The following is a 16,144-nucleotide window of genomic DNA, read 5'->3' as shown; positions in this document are numbered from 1 at the left end:
CAATAAATATGCTAAATTATAAATTCATTATGTATTTAGTATTTGTTATAAATATAATAATAAAATATTGTTTTTGTAATACTTTTGAAGAAGAATTTTCTATATAAATTAATGACAATAATTTACTAATAATAATTTTTAAATTTTATATATTAAAATATATGAAAGTCGTACATAAACGAATGCAATATCTAAATCTCAAAATTAAAATTTTGTATAATTAAAAATTAAATTGAGAAAAAATATTTATATTTTAAAGTTATTTTTTTATTTTTATTTTACTTAATCCTAAACATTATCATATTATTATTTTAAATTTTATTTTGTACAATAATATCAATAATCAATTGATATGAATAAACAATGTAGTTACTATAGAAAGACATTTATTAAATCAATAAATTTCTGTACTTATACATATAAAATATATGATCAATTTACGAATGCGTAATAATATAAATATTTTTTAAATTAATAGATTTAATATGTGTCTTTGTCTTGGTCCTATTAAATCGGGAAAAACATTTTTAATGAAACGTTTACAAGGAGATGAAATAGACTATGCAACTCATACCGTTTCTACAAATGGTATAAATCTTTTTACCATAAAAAATGACACTGGCGAATTTGATATGCTTATTAAAGAAATAGGTGGAAGTATGGCACCAATATGGAAACATTACTTTGATAAGGTGAATTTTTTTATAAAAATTTTGAATTTAAATTCCAAAATCATTTTGTAATTTTATAGAAGTTATTTTTATTTTTTAGACACAAAAACTTATTTATGTAATAGATACAAGCAATCTCTGTCAAATAAGTGCGGCAGGAGTATTACTTTATTCATTATTAGTTGATCCTAAATTGCAAAATATAAAAATCGCATTAACATTGAATAAAATGGATCTTTCTTATCGTCAAATGCGCAATGAAGCCCTACTTATGCTACAATATTCACGTTTGCAAAAAGAAGTTACTCAAGAATTATCTGTATTTGAAACTAGTGGAATGACTGATCAAGGTATTGAAGAATTAAGAAACTGGTTATTTGATCCGATCTCTTTAAAATTTTCAATAAATTCAAAGAAATAAAAATTAATATATAGTACAAAATAATTTTATCAGAAAGTGGATATTTTTTTTTATTTACACTCAATGTTACAAATAATATAAGGATTCTACGAATAACTTTTCAATAACATTTGTCAGGTTTTTCTAAAAAATCTAAAAATTTCTTCAAAAGTGAAATTATTTAATATTGAGCGTACAAGATTCGTATAATTTGACGTTAATATAATTAATTAATTCATGTATTTTTTAATATATTTTCGAAACATTAAAAAAAAAGTTATATAATTATCAAAAAGTTTCTAAATTAATTTAAAATAAATACTATTTAAATAAATGTTATTTATTATTACAAGAAATATATTATATTTGGTATGTCAATTATAACAATACTGGAATAGATATAAACATTGAAAACATTTGATTTTTATTTTTATCGATTTATATTAATAGTATATTTTTAAAATAAGTTTAGAAACTTTTTGATTATTTTTATATGCGTACGAAATTTGATGCAAACTATCATGATAATATAAACAGCATTAAAGAGTACAAGCATATACAACAAGAAAACAAAACAATATGATTTCCACAAAAATTAAAAAGAAGAAAAATATAGTTTGTTGCTATCTTGTACTAATAATGATAAATACATAAATGTTTATACATTTCTTAATTTGTTTCTCAAATATTTAAGATTTTCTTATAAATCTATTCGTGAGCCTTTCAAAATATAATAAACTATACAAGAATCAGCAAAAACTATGTCTAATGTATCCTTGTAAGATCTTCCACTATTTTTACAAGATCATCCACTGTTGCTTCTTTTTTCATGCCGCTGGGATCGTCAATCTATTAATGAAAAAATGAATTAAAAATATGATAAGCTCTATACATATTATTATATAATTTAAAAAACAATTTAATGTACCATAAGACCACTTGCAACTTCTGCCATTTTATCAGGACTCAAATCAAGAAAACTTTCAATTAAATCTCCATCTATAAAACCTTCACATTGCTCAATTTTTAATTCCGTATTAAAACTTCTCCAAAAGTTATGTTCTATTTTACCAACACTTTTTATTACACTTGTTAATCTATCTTCAAGATTTCTTAAGAATTCATAAAATATAAATGGAATTTGTGTAACTAAACCGATTGCACCGCTAACAGTACCAAACAATACGCAACCTTGTGTAGGTGTACTTGATTCACCTAAATTTTGCATTACTAAAGATCCATGTCGAAAAACATTAACCATATCACCCAAATGAAATTGTCCAACTTCTTGCATTTGTTGTCTTTCATCTTCTGAAGTGGCAGCACTAAAATACATTTTAATGTATTATTCTATAATATTAATGTGTATACAAATATAATACAAATTTATCAAATTAACAATTTACCTATCTTTTTGGCAAACGAATAAATTAAAGCAATTTTCTGCACCCAAAAAAGTATCATCATCTAAAATTTCAATGGCAGTCATCCAATTTGGATTATAATCTCTTGCTATTTCTTCAAAACAACCTTCCATTGTTTTATATTGCAATAATGTAAGAGATCTCATAAGATCTCCAACTAAAATAAAATCGCCTTTACTTTTTAAGTAAAGAGCAATAATATTATTAAAATGACTACATTCTAATCTGAGTTCCTTTTCCGCTGTCCATTCAAATAAACGAACAGTGCTATTTATACTAGCAAGAAGTTTTCCATTAAATTCAGTTAAAGAATAACATGATCCTTTAATTTCTTTTTCAGCTACTTGTGTAAGTTTTCCATCACTCCAATGATATAAAAGTATTCTGCCCATTTTTGGTTCAGTTTCATCTGGATGAACAAGTGCAGTTCCGACTATGTAATAGGAAGTAGGATCTTCACCTAATTTTGTTGATATCAATGATAATGCATATTCAGTGGGCATTAACATATGTGCATGTAAAACTTCAAAAGTATGTTGATCAATTATAAGTAGATTATGTACTTCAATTTCTTGACAAATGTCACTAGCTGTATGTCCTGTAGGTTTATTATAAGATGCAATATGACTGCTACTAGATGTAGAAGCTGCTTGTGTAGATGCTGAATGTCTTACAATGCTAACACCACTACTATCTTGGATATCAACACGCATTGTTATTACTCCAAATGTTTGAGAACTTTCTTGATAAGCAATTCGTCTCGGTGATTCTCCAAGAGGAACAGTTCGAATGTGTAATTTTTGAATTTCATCAATTGTTCCGATTGTTACTGTACTATCAGTTGCTAATGCTAAGCTATCAGGGTATGATTCTGCATTTAAAGAACACATATGATTTACTTCCTTTAAGTTAACATTGCTGAATACTAGTTTATGATTCGATGAATAAATTACAGTAGGCCTATCGGAACATGCAAAAACATTAGTGGTAAACAATGATCTGAAAGTTCTTAAAACTGTTGGTTGTGTACCTAAAGTAACTTTCTTTTTATCAGAAAGTATACCATTTTGCTTATGTAAAGTAAAATAATACATGCTACCATCTCCAAGAGCACAAAGCAGATATGTATTACCTTCAAAACATGTCATTAAAATAGATCTAGGTATAATTTCACCACCAAGTAATTCTTTGTTAATTTCTTCTAAAGCAGGTAAAGTTAAAATATGAACAGAAATATGTGTCCATAAACCTACTGCAGCAATTTTTGCTTCTGTATTACCATCCAATGGAGATATATCTAAACAAGCAACTTCATATTGTAAAGTAGTAAATCCTTTTGGTAAAATTTGTCCACATGAAATTTCTAAATAAAATAAATCATTTCCAGTAGCACAAAGTACTTGTGTGCCATTACAAGCAACTACACTAATAGTTCTTTTATTTTCTGGCTCCCATTCAGAAACAACTGTTTTAGTTTCATATGAAATTAATCTGGCAGATGTTGGTGTTATCTGAATAAATAAATCATTTGTAACATTCCCAGTATGGAAAGTTTGTTCATCAGCAACAAAACCTGGAATATCTGTTTCTTCAACTTCTTCTCCATTTAAGGTCAAAATTCTGGTTTGTCCAACAAAAGATAAAACCAAAGTATTATCAAAATTGCCACCACCAATTTTTAATGCCCACATACCCTTGATACCTGGCAAATCTATGCTTGCATGTTCTTCAATACCTATTCCATTTCTTATAATTCTAAGAGAACCTTCTTTAAAAGCTCCAGAACATGTAACCATTTGTCCTTGACCTTGTCTTTCAAGATCAACTACTGCCATGTCAACTATTGGTGCTAAATTTGTAAATGTTTCCATTGGTACACAATAGGAACCATTTTCATCTGCTTTTGTAATTAATTTAACTAATTGTGAATCACCCAATCTACTACCAACAAATATTACTCCATTATCTAAATATGTAATGCATTCTGGTATACTAATTTCTCCTAGAAGTTCAACTTTTAAATCTTTCACAACTTGCGTACCATCTGCTTTTTTTTCTTGTTCTACAAATAACATAAACAAATGTCCAGCCATATCTCCTAATAAATAACGAAGTCCTTGATTATCAACTTTAGCATAGCATGTAATAGTACTCTGTTTGATAATTGGAGGCACAACAGCAACATATGTATTCCCATCATGATATAATATACTTTCTTGACCTATTATTATTGCACCACAAATAGGAGAAGGTACAGGAATAACTATCATAGCTTCACGTTCTACATTATCCTGTCTCCAAGGTATTTTAACAAATTCTTTATCTCTTAAAGAAATTTCATGTGTCTTAACATGTCTTCCATTAATATCTTGATGAATTAAAATTAATGTAGGATTAGCACATCCGTGAAGAAAATTTACATCTTGTACTTGATGTTCTTCCATACGTATTGATGATGCTTTTAATTCTGGATTATCTTTATCAAGAGGTATAATTTTAAAAAGACCATCATATAATCGTAGACCAATTACACGTGCTTTAGGATCAATTACAGCTTTGATTCCTGTTTCTGAAGCTTTTCCAATACGATCTGCTACATTTCCATGTGCTTTTGTTATAATTTCTATATTTTCTCCTTCTCCAATGCATTCCAAAATCATAGCATTATAACGTGTAGTTAAAAGAAACAAAAGATCTTTTTTTTCATGCTGTAGAGATATTTCAATCAATTAATTATATATTAATTTATTTTAATATGATTTAAAAATCATATTAATAGATTACTTATATTTTATATTTATTATTTATACTTATATATAATAATATATGTGTATGAATGAAAAATAATTAATTCTTTATAAGGTTATATTATTCTTAATAAAATAAAAATATTATAAATATATATATATATTAAATAAAATATATGAATTTTATTATATTTAATATTAACATGAAAATATGGAAATGAATAGAATAATTTATAAAAATTAACAAATAAGATACTAGTATAACCTTACCGGCGGCCGAAAAAACTTAACAACTGCAATTTTCCCATAAATTCCAACTTCTTTTAATGGTCTTAAACCTTCTGGAGTAACAAGATATATTTCTAATCGAACATTTTTTGCTAAAATGAGGTTCAAATCCGTAGGGGAAGTAAAATTACCTTGATACGTAAAAAGAAAAGAAATTGTTTATCTACGTAAGCATAGAATTTTTTTGTACATTTCTCTTACTTACCTGTCACACATGCGGTGACAGCTGTAGGCTTGTGTGCCGTTACTACATAATGATGAGACATCGCTTTCATAATATTTAATCCAACAACTTTTAGAAACTTGTTAACACTTCAACCATAAGATACGACCAAACGCTGGCCTTGCGTGCTTTTCAATTTCACGCGCCACGAAGTTAGCAACGATTCACAGTGTATTAAGCCTGGTTCACAATAAACATAAGGAATATTTTAAAATAAAGTATTAAATAAAAGTTACTTCTAGTATATTGCTTATTTAGCAAATATACATATTTAAAAATTGAAACGTAATTTCATAAAAAAAAAAAAAAATGCAAAAAAATTATGTATCTCATATTCAATTAAAAAATGTGAATCAATTATTTAAATATTTTGTTATTTAAATTCATTTCTTAAAAAAACACTTTTTTATAGATAGAATTCCGTTTATCATCTTTTTAAGAAATAAAAAAAAATTAAATTGTATGTACATTTTACAATATATCTTATGATACTAACAATATACATATTTATTAAATTTTTATGGGGATCTTATATTCTATCATAATAAAGCTATTTCATAATCAGATATATTCACATTGTTGAAGAATTTTTTTAGATGAAGCTCTTCACTTCTTTGCATTAAGTTTCAGGAGAATAATTATAATAAAAGAAAGAAACTTTGAAATTTATTAAAAATTTAAAATATGTGAAATATTTTTAACATATCTTATATTCAGACCATAAACTAATATCTAATATAATTTTTAATTTATACAATTGTACAATATCACATTACTTTTAATATTAATTTATTAATATAGTTTTATTTTAATTAGATCTAGTTTTATAACTTATTAGTTGATGGTCTGTAAACCCCAAATTTATACATTTGTACCATCAAATGGCAGTTCATTGAAAACAGACTACTAAAAGACAATTACTTAACTGCATCACATTTGTTACCAAATGAAGATAAAATATAGAGAATACACCACAAATATAAATACAGCTCTTTGTAATACTTTAGCCTGCATAGATATAAATTTTACTCTTTCATAAGATTAGGTATGTATTTCCTATTCCATTACATATTTAAGTTTACACAAAACAGTTTTAAAAGAAATGGGAAGTAAATTATAAGGGCACATTTAAGGATAATCTAGGTTACATATCTTATATCGAAAGAGGATTTTTTACTGCACAAATGCAATATTGCATTTAAACCAGTCTTGTTTCCTAAATTGGTAGGATTAAAGCAAATATGCAGGACCAATGACATATTTAACATGACTTGTAAGTTAATTTTTAAAACATTCAATAGATTTTATATGGTGGTGTATAAAAACAGCTTTTTATAATTTATGTAGGGAGACCATCAATTTTTTGAATGGTTACATGACCATTTGAAAGATTAACTGGGGTCATAGATGCTTTAGAATTCTCACTTGAACTACTATCACAAGTATCACTTTTACTATCAGTACTAGAGACAGAACTATCCTTTCTTTGACTATTTTTACTTCTAGAAACATATCCCATAAGTTCTGAAGAAGAGCTAGAATTTGGAAGGAGACAACTACATCTGCTTCTATTCTCATTACTTGTACTATCACTGTCGCTTTCGCTATCAACACTTGAAACTGGACTGCCGTCCCTTTTAGCTCTTAATAATTCATTTTCTCGTTTTAATTGTTCATTTTGTTGCATTAAATCATCAATTCGTTGTTGACAGATTTTTAACTTTTTTGCTGATTCTGAATCTGTACTACTACTGTTGCTTTCCAAGTCTCGTTGTTCTGTTTGATGAAAATTTTTACCACGTAGTCGTTTTGTTAATAAATCTACTTTTGCTTCTAATTGCAGATATTCTTGTATCAGTTCTGATTTACTTAATGTGCTTAATCTTTCAGCATGAAGATCTTCATATGCAGTTGAGAATTCCTTTGTCAAGAATTCTTCTTCGTCTTCTGGAGACGAATAAAAATAATCTTCATCAGAGTCAACACTGAAACTAGAATCTCGAGTACGAGAGGGGGCTGATGGTTTTTGAAATGTAGCAGGTAATTCTGATGATGCAGCTTCTGAAAGCTTTTGGTCAAGATCTGGAAGATCACTGTGATCATCCATAAGAAATTGTGTAGTGTTATATAGTGCTGGAGGTTGTCTACCAGTTTTTGCTAATCGACCTCTAGATCTATATCGCAGCTGTTGTTGATATGATAATTGTTGTTTTGAATATGGTTTTAATTTTCTATGTTTAGGTTTACCTCTACGAGTTTTTCTTTTTTTCGCTGCAATATCAATTCCATCTTCATGCTGACCTCCCTCCTGATCTCCACTACCACTACCACTTTCAAATTTTCCAGAATTTTTTATTAATAATTTAGAACACTAAAACATAGAAACAATTATATTAATTTTTAATTTTCAATGCTTTAAATATTTTATTACATATTATGTTGTAACATTTATTTTAAAAATTTTACGATTAAGAATCATTTAATATGATTAATTTCTACTAAACTTTATTTGAATTGTAAAAATACAAAAGTACATTAATGATATATTTAAAATATTTAACTTTTCATGTAGCACAATATTTTTAAATATTCAAACTAAAGCAAATATCTTACGGTTTTCTTATTAATATAATTATTTTTGTTGATATTTTCTCCGGTAGAGAGCGACACTTGTTCCGAAACAGGCAATGACAACGATGACGCCGCAGGCGTCGGCTCTGCTTGTACGCCCTTCACGTCATGTACTTTATCAATGCCGTCCGACACTTTCTCCATTACCGTTTTGACATCATGATTCTCCATATTTATAATATTGACCAAAATTCGGCGATTTGCAGTGATACAAGCACTCATTACCGCTTAAAAACACTATCTCGTCCACCAATACCTTCCACTCCCGTTTTACGAACCGTACGTCTTCACTGCAAACAGCGACTGAATCGCCATGTTTGATTTGTCCGTGATTCCGTGCGATAGCGAAGCGCGACGTGCTAACATTTCAGAGGAGTAGGGAGATTTGTTCCGAAAGGTGGGGCAAATGTATTTCTTTCCCACCGAACTTCCTACCATTTTCACTTATCCTTCAGGCACTGTTGCCTGAAAGACTGACGATTTTTTCTTACTGCACCCTTAATTTAATGTTTATAGTATAGAGTGAACGATAATCATATATCAAGTATATTTTATCAATATTTATTATTTTATTAGTGAATATTTTTTTAAACATCGCTTGGATTTTCAATGTATGTATACTTAAAAATTTTTTACATATTTATACATTATACATATTCAATATAATTAATAATTAAAATTTCGAATTAATCATATATATACGAACGAAAAAAATATTCTATATTTTTTAATTTTTGCAATATAATTATTATTTATTTATTATTAATTTTTACAATATAATAATTATATATTTATATTACTTAAATATATATCATATTTTATATAAAGCTGATCTTTTTTTAATTTCATTAAATAGAAATTTTCGCTTTTATAATAAAATATTTGATCGAGTTAAATAGATTTACAAATTTATAATGGAAAATAAATATTTAATTTTTAAATAAAAATATTAAATTAGAAATTATATTATTAACTATTATTTTTTTTTTTTAATATATATTATTATTATTAATGTATATGAATGTATAAAAAATGTATAAGAATTAATATTATTTCAAATATAAATAGTTTTCTATAATACATTAAAAACATTTTTATTTTTTCAATAGAAAATAATTTCGATTTTTATTACAAAAATTTAAACATAAAATTTCTTTATTATCATAAAATTTGAGCATTTTTAATATTAATAAATATTACATTTTTAATAAGTGATTTTTTCTTATATACTAAATTTTACAATTATTTCTTCAATTTTATAATATGTAAAATCTGATATGATTATTTGTATCTATGAATGAATAATATCTTTTCATCTTATATTTTAAATAAAAATTCAATCAAAATATATGAAATATTAATGAAATAATAAAAAATATAATTTTAATTTTAAGAAGATAATGAAGAACTGTAAAGATCTAGTTAAATTATTTTCTGAACTGAAGGTATACTGTATTTAATATGATACGTATATAGATATATGTCGACCTACTTCATTCGTAGTTATATATAATTGTATTATAACTTATTATATATTCGATTTTATATTTATAAATAACTACATAGATTTTCTTTTATGTTATAAACAGTATTTTTCAGTTTAATTAATATCATCATATCATCATATCATTATTTGCATCATCGTTTTTCTATTCAAAATGAATTTTCTCGAACTATCATGTTAAAAGTTTTTCAAGTATGTTTTTCAATGAATATGATATTCAATAAATTTGTTTATAATTATAATTTTATTGATTTCGTAATTATGAATAAATATAATATTTTATGAATAATGAAATTGGCAGTAATAGACATAAATATGAAACAATATATTTAGCATTAATTCAATATTTTCTTTCCTTATATATTATATTGCAAGATAATATTATATAATTGTTATAGAAATAAATCTAATATATAAAATTTTTTAATTTTTTTAAAATAAGAAAATATGTATATTATAAATAATTTTATTTTTGTTTATTGAATATAAATATTGATATTAAGCATTTACAAATTTTTAAAATAATGAATTTTTATATAACAGAAAGAAATATTTTTATATTTTTTCATGTTCAATAAAAATATCAATTATAATTAATATATTTAGATTAGATTATTATATCTTTTATGCAAATATTGATCTTGAGATTACTGATATTATTACATTTATATTTAATTGATTTATTTTTTAAACAATTATGAAAGAAATAACTTTTTTATTGTTCAGACATTAATTATATTGATATAATTAAAATAATTTTTTTAATATAAACATAAAAAATTAAATTAATCATGAATAAATTAATCAAAAAAAAAATAACATCATATTAATTGAACATAATATAATTTTCATGAAATAAAACATAATTTAATATCATTGATCTATTTAAATATATAATTTTATAAATTATATGTAAATTATAATCATTATAATCATTATATATCAAATTATAATCATATATAAATTATATAATTTATATATATATTTTTATCTATATATTATTTCAATATGTAATAATATAGTACAATATGTTTTCGTATTTTATTAGTGCATTTTATTCGTATTGATATAAATTTCAAGATACTTTATAATTACAATATTATTGTTCAAATATTAATTTCGATAATGATAAATTTTTCACAGTGTGTGTGTGTGTGTGTGTGCGCGCGCGCGTGTGTGTGTGTGTGTGTGAAAGAGAATGCATATAAAATAATTTATCAGAATTCAAATGATTAATGTAACTATAAATACGTATTTTATGATAGACTTTTATACAATCTTGTTTAGAACATTTTTTAAAATATAAATTCTTTGTAATTAAATTCTTTAAAATATAAATTCTTATATATAATAATTAAGACTGCGAATCATAAATATTTTTATATTAAATTTATTATATAATGGATAAAAAACACATAATATACACATACATGTTATAATATAGATATTATATATATATATATATATATATATATATATATATATATATATTATATTATATATTATATTATATATTATATATAGATATGTAATGTAGATATTATATCGAAAAAATTCCTAATTATACATATATATATATGTATGTATAATATGTATACTAATATTAAATCATATTATTAAGATATTATTATCCTTATTTATTTATTAATAAAATATATTTTATTAATAAATTTAATTCATTATAAATAAATAAAAAAAGAATCATTTTATATTTTTTTTATTTCGTTTTGTAAATAAAATAATATATAATATAATATATTATATAAGAATAATAATTTGTGTAATATCTCTCTCTTCAATAACACCGAATATGCTTTTCATATGCTATTTTCTTTCATTCAAAATTTATTATTTTTTTAATAACTCTCTATTGATAACTATAAATATTAAAAATGCATTCTAATGTAAAAAACGTGAAGTGTTTCATAATTAAACCACGAATCGTATATTATTGAATAATTGTACATTTCAATTGCAAAATGCACTGTCTATTTTTTTTGTACTTAATCTATTTTGTAATTTAATCTAAATTATGTAATTAATTTGAAGAAGAACATAATATAAATCTTATATATAATTGATTTCATTTTATATATATATAATTATTCATATATATATATAATTGATTTCATTTTATTCGAAAAATGACGTAATGATTTAATTATTTAATTTTTTAAATATAATTTCTTTTTTCTGTATTTTAATAATTGTAATATTATAATATATAATATAACAGATATTATAATATAACTAAATTAATTGAACATTAGTTTAGTAAAGTTTAGTAAATAATAATAAATTATAAATTCAAATCTGTTAAAATATAAATATTACGAAATTAATATTTTTTGTATATAACATTTTACGTATTTTATATTAGTATATATTAGGATCTATATCATAAGAAAAAATAAAATATTGGTTAAAACTGAGATAAGTTCTTAAAATTTTATCATTATTTTTTTTACATCATAAAATTCTTTGTATTGTTATAAATTCATAAGATAAATAATTTTTAGAAAAATTATTCAGAAGAAAAGATAATAATCTTTATATTTTAAAAAAGAAATTAAATTTTTTTATCTTAATCCTTTTATTTATTTTTCTACTATTATATTGTAATTAATGAATATATATTAACTGATTATAATATCTTGCAACATATATTATGTTATTATTCATGTAGTAATAATAATATTATATGAACGCAAAAATATATGTATAACTTTAATGAAATATTTTATGTATGAATATATATGCATAAATAATTATTAGAGATGATGAATACTCCATATATGTCAACAATATATATATGTGTATGCGTGTACGCGTGATGTTAGCTATATAAATATACATTTATATTAATAATATAAATATATAAGTAGAAATAATCGAGCAAAAAACACAGATATTTAAATTCATACATATATAAAATAATCATTCATTTAAAATATTATTTAATATATATTTATGATAAATATTTATAACATTAAATAATATTAAATGATGAATAACTAAAAAATTTATTTTTTTTATTAAAATTTATGAATAGAATATATATTGATATTTATATACTTATAAAAAGTATATGAAAAAATATAAAATGTTTAAAATTAATAAAATAAAATTGACATACAATAAAAAAAATTCTTTAATAAATTTATTATAAATATTCATAAATAATTATAAATTATTTAGTTGTTAAATTAAAAGAATATACACACGTAATATATAGGGGTGTGTGTGTGTGTGTGTGTGTGTGTGTGTATAATAGATAAATAGGAAAATTCAAATAATTATATTTTTTAGTAGTATTTTTTTATTTATATTACTTATTGTATTATTTTATATTTTTTTTTATAATTTAATAATTATATATGATGTATAAAAATTATTTGTATAAATATTATCATATATTTATATTAAATGCATATATACAGGCTGAAAATATAAAATTATTTTTTTATATAACATAAAATCCTTAATCCTATTGTTACAAGCATTATTTTAAAATTTATTTTATATATTCTTAATAAGAAGAAATATGATAAAATATCTATGATAAAATAATAAAAATTATTAATATTTTGAAATTAATAATATTTGTTTTATCTTTTTATAATAATAATAAATTTATTCAATTATAAGTTCATGTTGATCTATTTCGTGAAAAGTTCTATTGATGTCCTGAACCCATTTCTGTAATCTTTTTTCTTGCTCCATTTTCAATTTATTAGTTTTTTTTCGTTTTATTTCATGTTCAATTGATTCCATTTCTTCTTCTTCACTTTCTTCTTCAGAAAAACTATATTTTACATTACGTTTACGTTTATATGAATGTCGTGGAGGCTAAAATACATATACATATATACATAAATATATTAGATTGTTATTAATAATTTAAAAAAATTTAATTTATTAATAATAACTAGAAACAATATACCTGTGTAAAATGAGATGGTTCAAAATCAGTAAATAATGGAATATTAGACGAAGACACTACAGAAGTTCCACCTGTTTCAGATAGAATATCAAATGTATCAGAAAAATTCAAAATATCAATTTGTTTCTTTTTTTCTTTAATGGGTAATTTTTTTATTTCTTTATTTTTAATTAATATATTTTCTTTATTACATGTATCTTTCTCTTCTTTTAAATTTTTAATAAGCAATTTATTTTTTATCTCATCAATTGATAATCTTGCAGTAAGTTTTATGTCATGTACAATTACATTTGATTGAACAAATTTTTCTTGTTTATTACTTTCAATTTTATGTTTAATAGAAGATATCTCTTGATCAGACTCACTATCACTAAAACCAAATGTGTTATTTAATTTTATATTAGATTCATTAATCTTCTTCATTGATTTATTGATTATTGATATTGATTGTGTATCATCAAAAATTCCATGTGGTGTTTTAATTGTTGTGCATTGTGGTAGTTCCATTATATTAAGAAAATTATTTAAATTTGATTGTTTTAGAATTCTTTTCTCATTAAAAATTGAATTACTTTGTAAACCTGATGGTCCAGGTTGAGAAATAAAATTTTCTTTTTGTTCATTAGCTTTTAAATTTAATATATTTTCTTGAATTTGTGTGCTAATTATTTCTTTTTTAAGATTTTTTTTTGGACTTAATATACTATTCTTTTTAATTTCCTTATTGTCAAATTTAAATGCATTATTTATATTAGAAGTAATTACATTGATTGATTGTATATTTGACTGAATGTTTTCAGTTTCAATTGGTATATGTTCATTTATTTGTTCTATTGAAGATTTAAATTGTAAAGAGTGATCAATATTTGTAATTTCTGTACCAAATTTTCTTAAAGTTAAAGGATTTTTCTTTTTGGGAGTATTAATATTTATATGCTCTTCTGTACTTATATTTTCATTATTTTTTTGTAAAGTGTTTTTTGTTTTTATTACATTTGCAAATTGTTTAGATTCATTTAATGTTCGCACAAGTTTTTTATTAATAATATCATAATTATTATTTTTAGGTGTGCTTTGAAATATATTTTTTACTTGAGAAAATGTAAATAATGATGCTCTCCAAGGACTGCAGAGCATCTGAGAATTTTCTAATGATTTCCTAATTGGTGATAAAGACTTTTCAAATAAAGAATAATTAAGTGTATTATTTTGTTGTATTTGTTTATTATTAAAAATATTCGTTGGTCTAAATGGTTTAAAATCATTTGAATTTGATATTTGTGAAGTATCTATTATTGAAATTCTTTTATCACTTAAATCTTTCACTGATATAATTGTAGGTTTTGTAGCTATTCCATCAATAGTATGTTCTTTGATTATATTTTCTGAAGTCTTCAATTGTTTATTTATTTCTATATTTGGTTTAAGATTTTTTATTACATTTTCTTTTAATATATTACTTCTAATATTCAAATGTTCCATAGAATCTTTTTTTTTTATTTCAAATTCTACAAAATCTGAATTTTTTATTTCTTCACTTTTTTTAATAATTGATTTTTTTTTAGCAATTTGTTTCACAGGAATATTTTTCTTCTTTCTATTTGTAACTTTTCTTTTAGTAACTATTTTTCTTTTTTGTTTTTTTGGTAATTTTTCATTTGAATCATTAATATCAAACTTAAATTCATATATTTCGCTGATATTTTCTTTTTGCTTTTCTGGTGAAACATGTTTATAAATTGGTAATTTTTTTTTATTAATAGATAATTTCTTTGTTGATATACTATTCATGGAATTTTTAGAATTTTTAGAAGATCTTAAAAAATGTATTTTAGATTGGTTTAGAAATGATTCTTTTAAAGACATTTGCTTTGAAATATTTTTTTTTATTCCTGTAATAAGTTTTTTTTTTTTATTTTTTGATTCTTGTTTATTCATATTGGAATTATTATGTGTAACAATATTTTCTGATTTCACTGTAATATTAATATCTTCCTTGGATAACTTTTTATTTCTTGTAATTTTATGTTTTTCTTTTTGTATGATTTCTTTAGTTTGTGAAATAGATGTTTTAGCTTTTCTATTTTTTGTCTTTTTGGCTTCAGTTATGGACCTTGTATTTATTATTTCAGTAGGATTTTTCATTTTTGATGTTTTAATAATAATATTCTTAGTTTTCGATGTTATTTTTGACATATTTTTTTTTAATTGTATCTTTTGGAAACTTTGCATGAAATATGTTTTTTTATTAAATATGGAATCATTTGTAGATAAATAACATAAATCTGAAACAAAATTAATTTCTTTGTTTAA

General features: G+C 22.7%; 4 protein-coding genes across 4 annotated transcripts; 1 reads left to right on the top strand and 3 right to left on the bottom strand.

Annotated features, from left to right (window-relative positions):
* Positions 1-350: 350 nt before the first annotated feature.
* LOC726074 (ADP-ribosylation factor-like protein 3) lies at positions 351-1,269 on the top strand. The gene is made up of 2 exons (XM_026440935.1): positions 351-692; positions 772-1,269. Exons 1-2 carry the CDS (start codon positions 486-488, stop codon positions 1,090-1,092), a joined length of 528 nt encoding a protein of 175 aa, XP_026296720.1. The 5' UTR covers positions 351-485; the 3' UTR covers positions 1,093-1,269.
* On the bottom strand, positions 1,232-8,717 carry LOC412593 (DNA damage-binding protein 1). Its single transcript, XM_006567864.3, has 7 exons — positions 8,367-8,717; positions 8,001-8,124; positions 5,736-5,933; positions 5,513-5,661; positions 2,478-5,203; positions 2,000-2,396; positions 1,232-1,920 (listed from the first exon to the last, which is right to left on the bottom strand). Exons 3-7 carry the CDS (start codon positions 5,803-5,805, stop codon positions 1,837-1,839), a joined length of 3,426 nt encoding a protein of 1,141 aa, XP_006567927.1. The 5' UTR covers positions 5,806-5,933; positions 8,001-8,124; positions 8,367-8,717; the 3' UTR covers positions 1,232-1,836.
* LOC102656249 (protein HEXIM1) lies at positions 7,093-8,606 on the bottom strand. The gene is made up of 2 exons (XM_006567863.2): positions 8,367-8,606; positions 7,093-8,124 (listed from the first exon to the last, which is right to left on the bottom strand). Exons 1-2 carry the CDS (start codon positions 8,604-8,606, stop codon positions 7,093-7,095), a joined length of 1,272 nt encoding a protein of 423 aa, XP_006567926.1.
* A 4,782-nt stretch (positions 8,718-13,499) lies between the features above and the next one.
* LOC727450 (putative uncharacterized protein DDB_G0289041) lies at positions 13,500-16,028 on the bottom strand. Its single transcript, XM_016912149.2, has 2 exons — positions 13,832-16,028; positions 13,500-13,737 (listed from the first exon to the last, which is right to left on the bottom strand). Exons 1-2 carry the CDS (start codon positions 16,025-16,027, stop codon positions 13,522-13,524), a joined length of 2,412 nt encoding a protein of 803 aa, XP_016767638.2. The 5' UTR covers position 16,028; the 3' UTR covers positions 13,500-13,521.
* Between the last annotated feature and the right edge of the window lie 116 nt (positions 16,029-16,144).

This window comes from Apis mellifera, linkage group LG5 (genome assembly GCF_003254395.2).
Source record: "Apis mellifera strain DH4 linkage group LG5, Amel_HAv3.1, whole genome shotgun sequence".
Lineage (NCBI taxonomy): Eukaryota > Metazoa > Arthropoda > Insecta > Hymenoptera > Apidae > Apis > Apis mellifera.
This window is presented reverse-complemented; position numbering and strand designations above follow the sequence as displayed.

What these genes read in the sequence shown, in the direction of transcription:
- LOC726074 (XM_026440935.1), top strand. Translation starts at nt 486, where the DNA reads ATGTGTCTTTGTCTTGGTCCTATTAAATCGGGAAAAACATTTTTAATG. An exon ending in GGAAACATTACTTTGATAAG is followed by an intron (nt 693 to 771) that starts GTGAATTTTTTT and finishes TTTATTTTTTAG; the next exon opens with ACACAAAAACTTATTTATGT.
- LOC412593 (XM_006567864.3), bottom strand. Translation starts at nt 5,805, where the DNA reads ATGAAAGCGATGTCTCATCATTATGTAGTAACGGCACACAAGCCTACA. An exon ending in TTAAGTTTTTTCGGCCGCCG is followed by an intron (nt 5,204 to 5,512) that starts GTAAGGTTATAC and finishes ATATCTCTACAG; the next exon opens with CATGAAAAAAAAGATCTTTT. An exon ending in AAGTTGCAAGTGGTCTTATG is followed by an intron (nt 1,921 to 1,999) that starts GTACATTAAATT and finishes TTTCATTAATAG; the next exon opens with ATTGACGATCCCAGCGGCAT.
- LOC102656249 (XM_006567863.2), bottom strand. Translation starts at nt 8,606, where the DNA reads ATGAGTGCTTGTATCACTGCAAATCGCCGAATTTTGGTCAATATTATA. An exon ending in ATTATATTAATAAGAAAACC is followed by an intron (nt 8,125 to 8,366) that starts GTAAGATATTTG and finishes TCTATGTTTTAG; the next exon opens with TGTTCTAAATTATTAATAAA.
- LOC727450 (XM_016912149.2), bottom strand. Translation starts at nt 16,027, where the DNA reads ATGTCAAAAATAACATCGAAAACTAAGAATATTATTATTAAAACATCA. An exon ending in AACCATCTCATTTTACACAG is followed by an intron (nt 13,738 to 13,831) that starts GTATATTGTTTC and finishes TATGTATTTTAG; the next exon opens with CCTCCACGACATTCATATAA.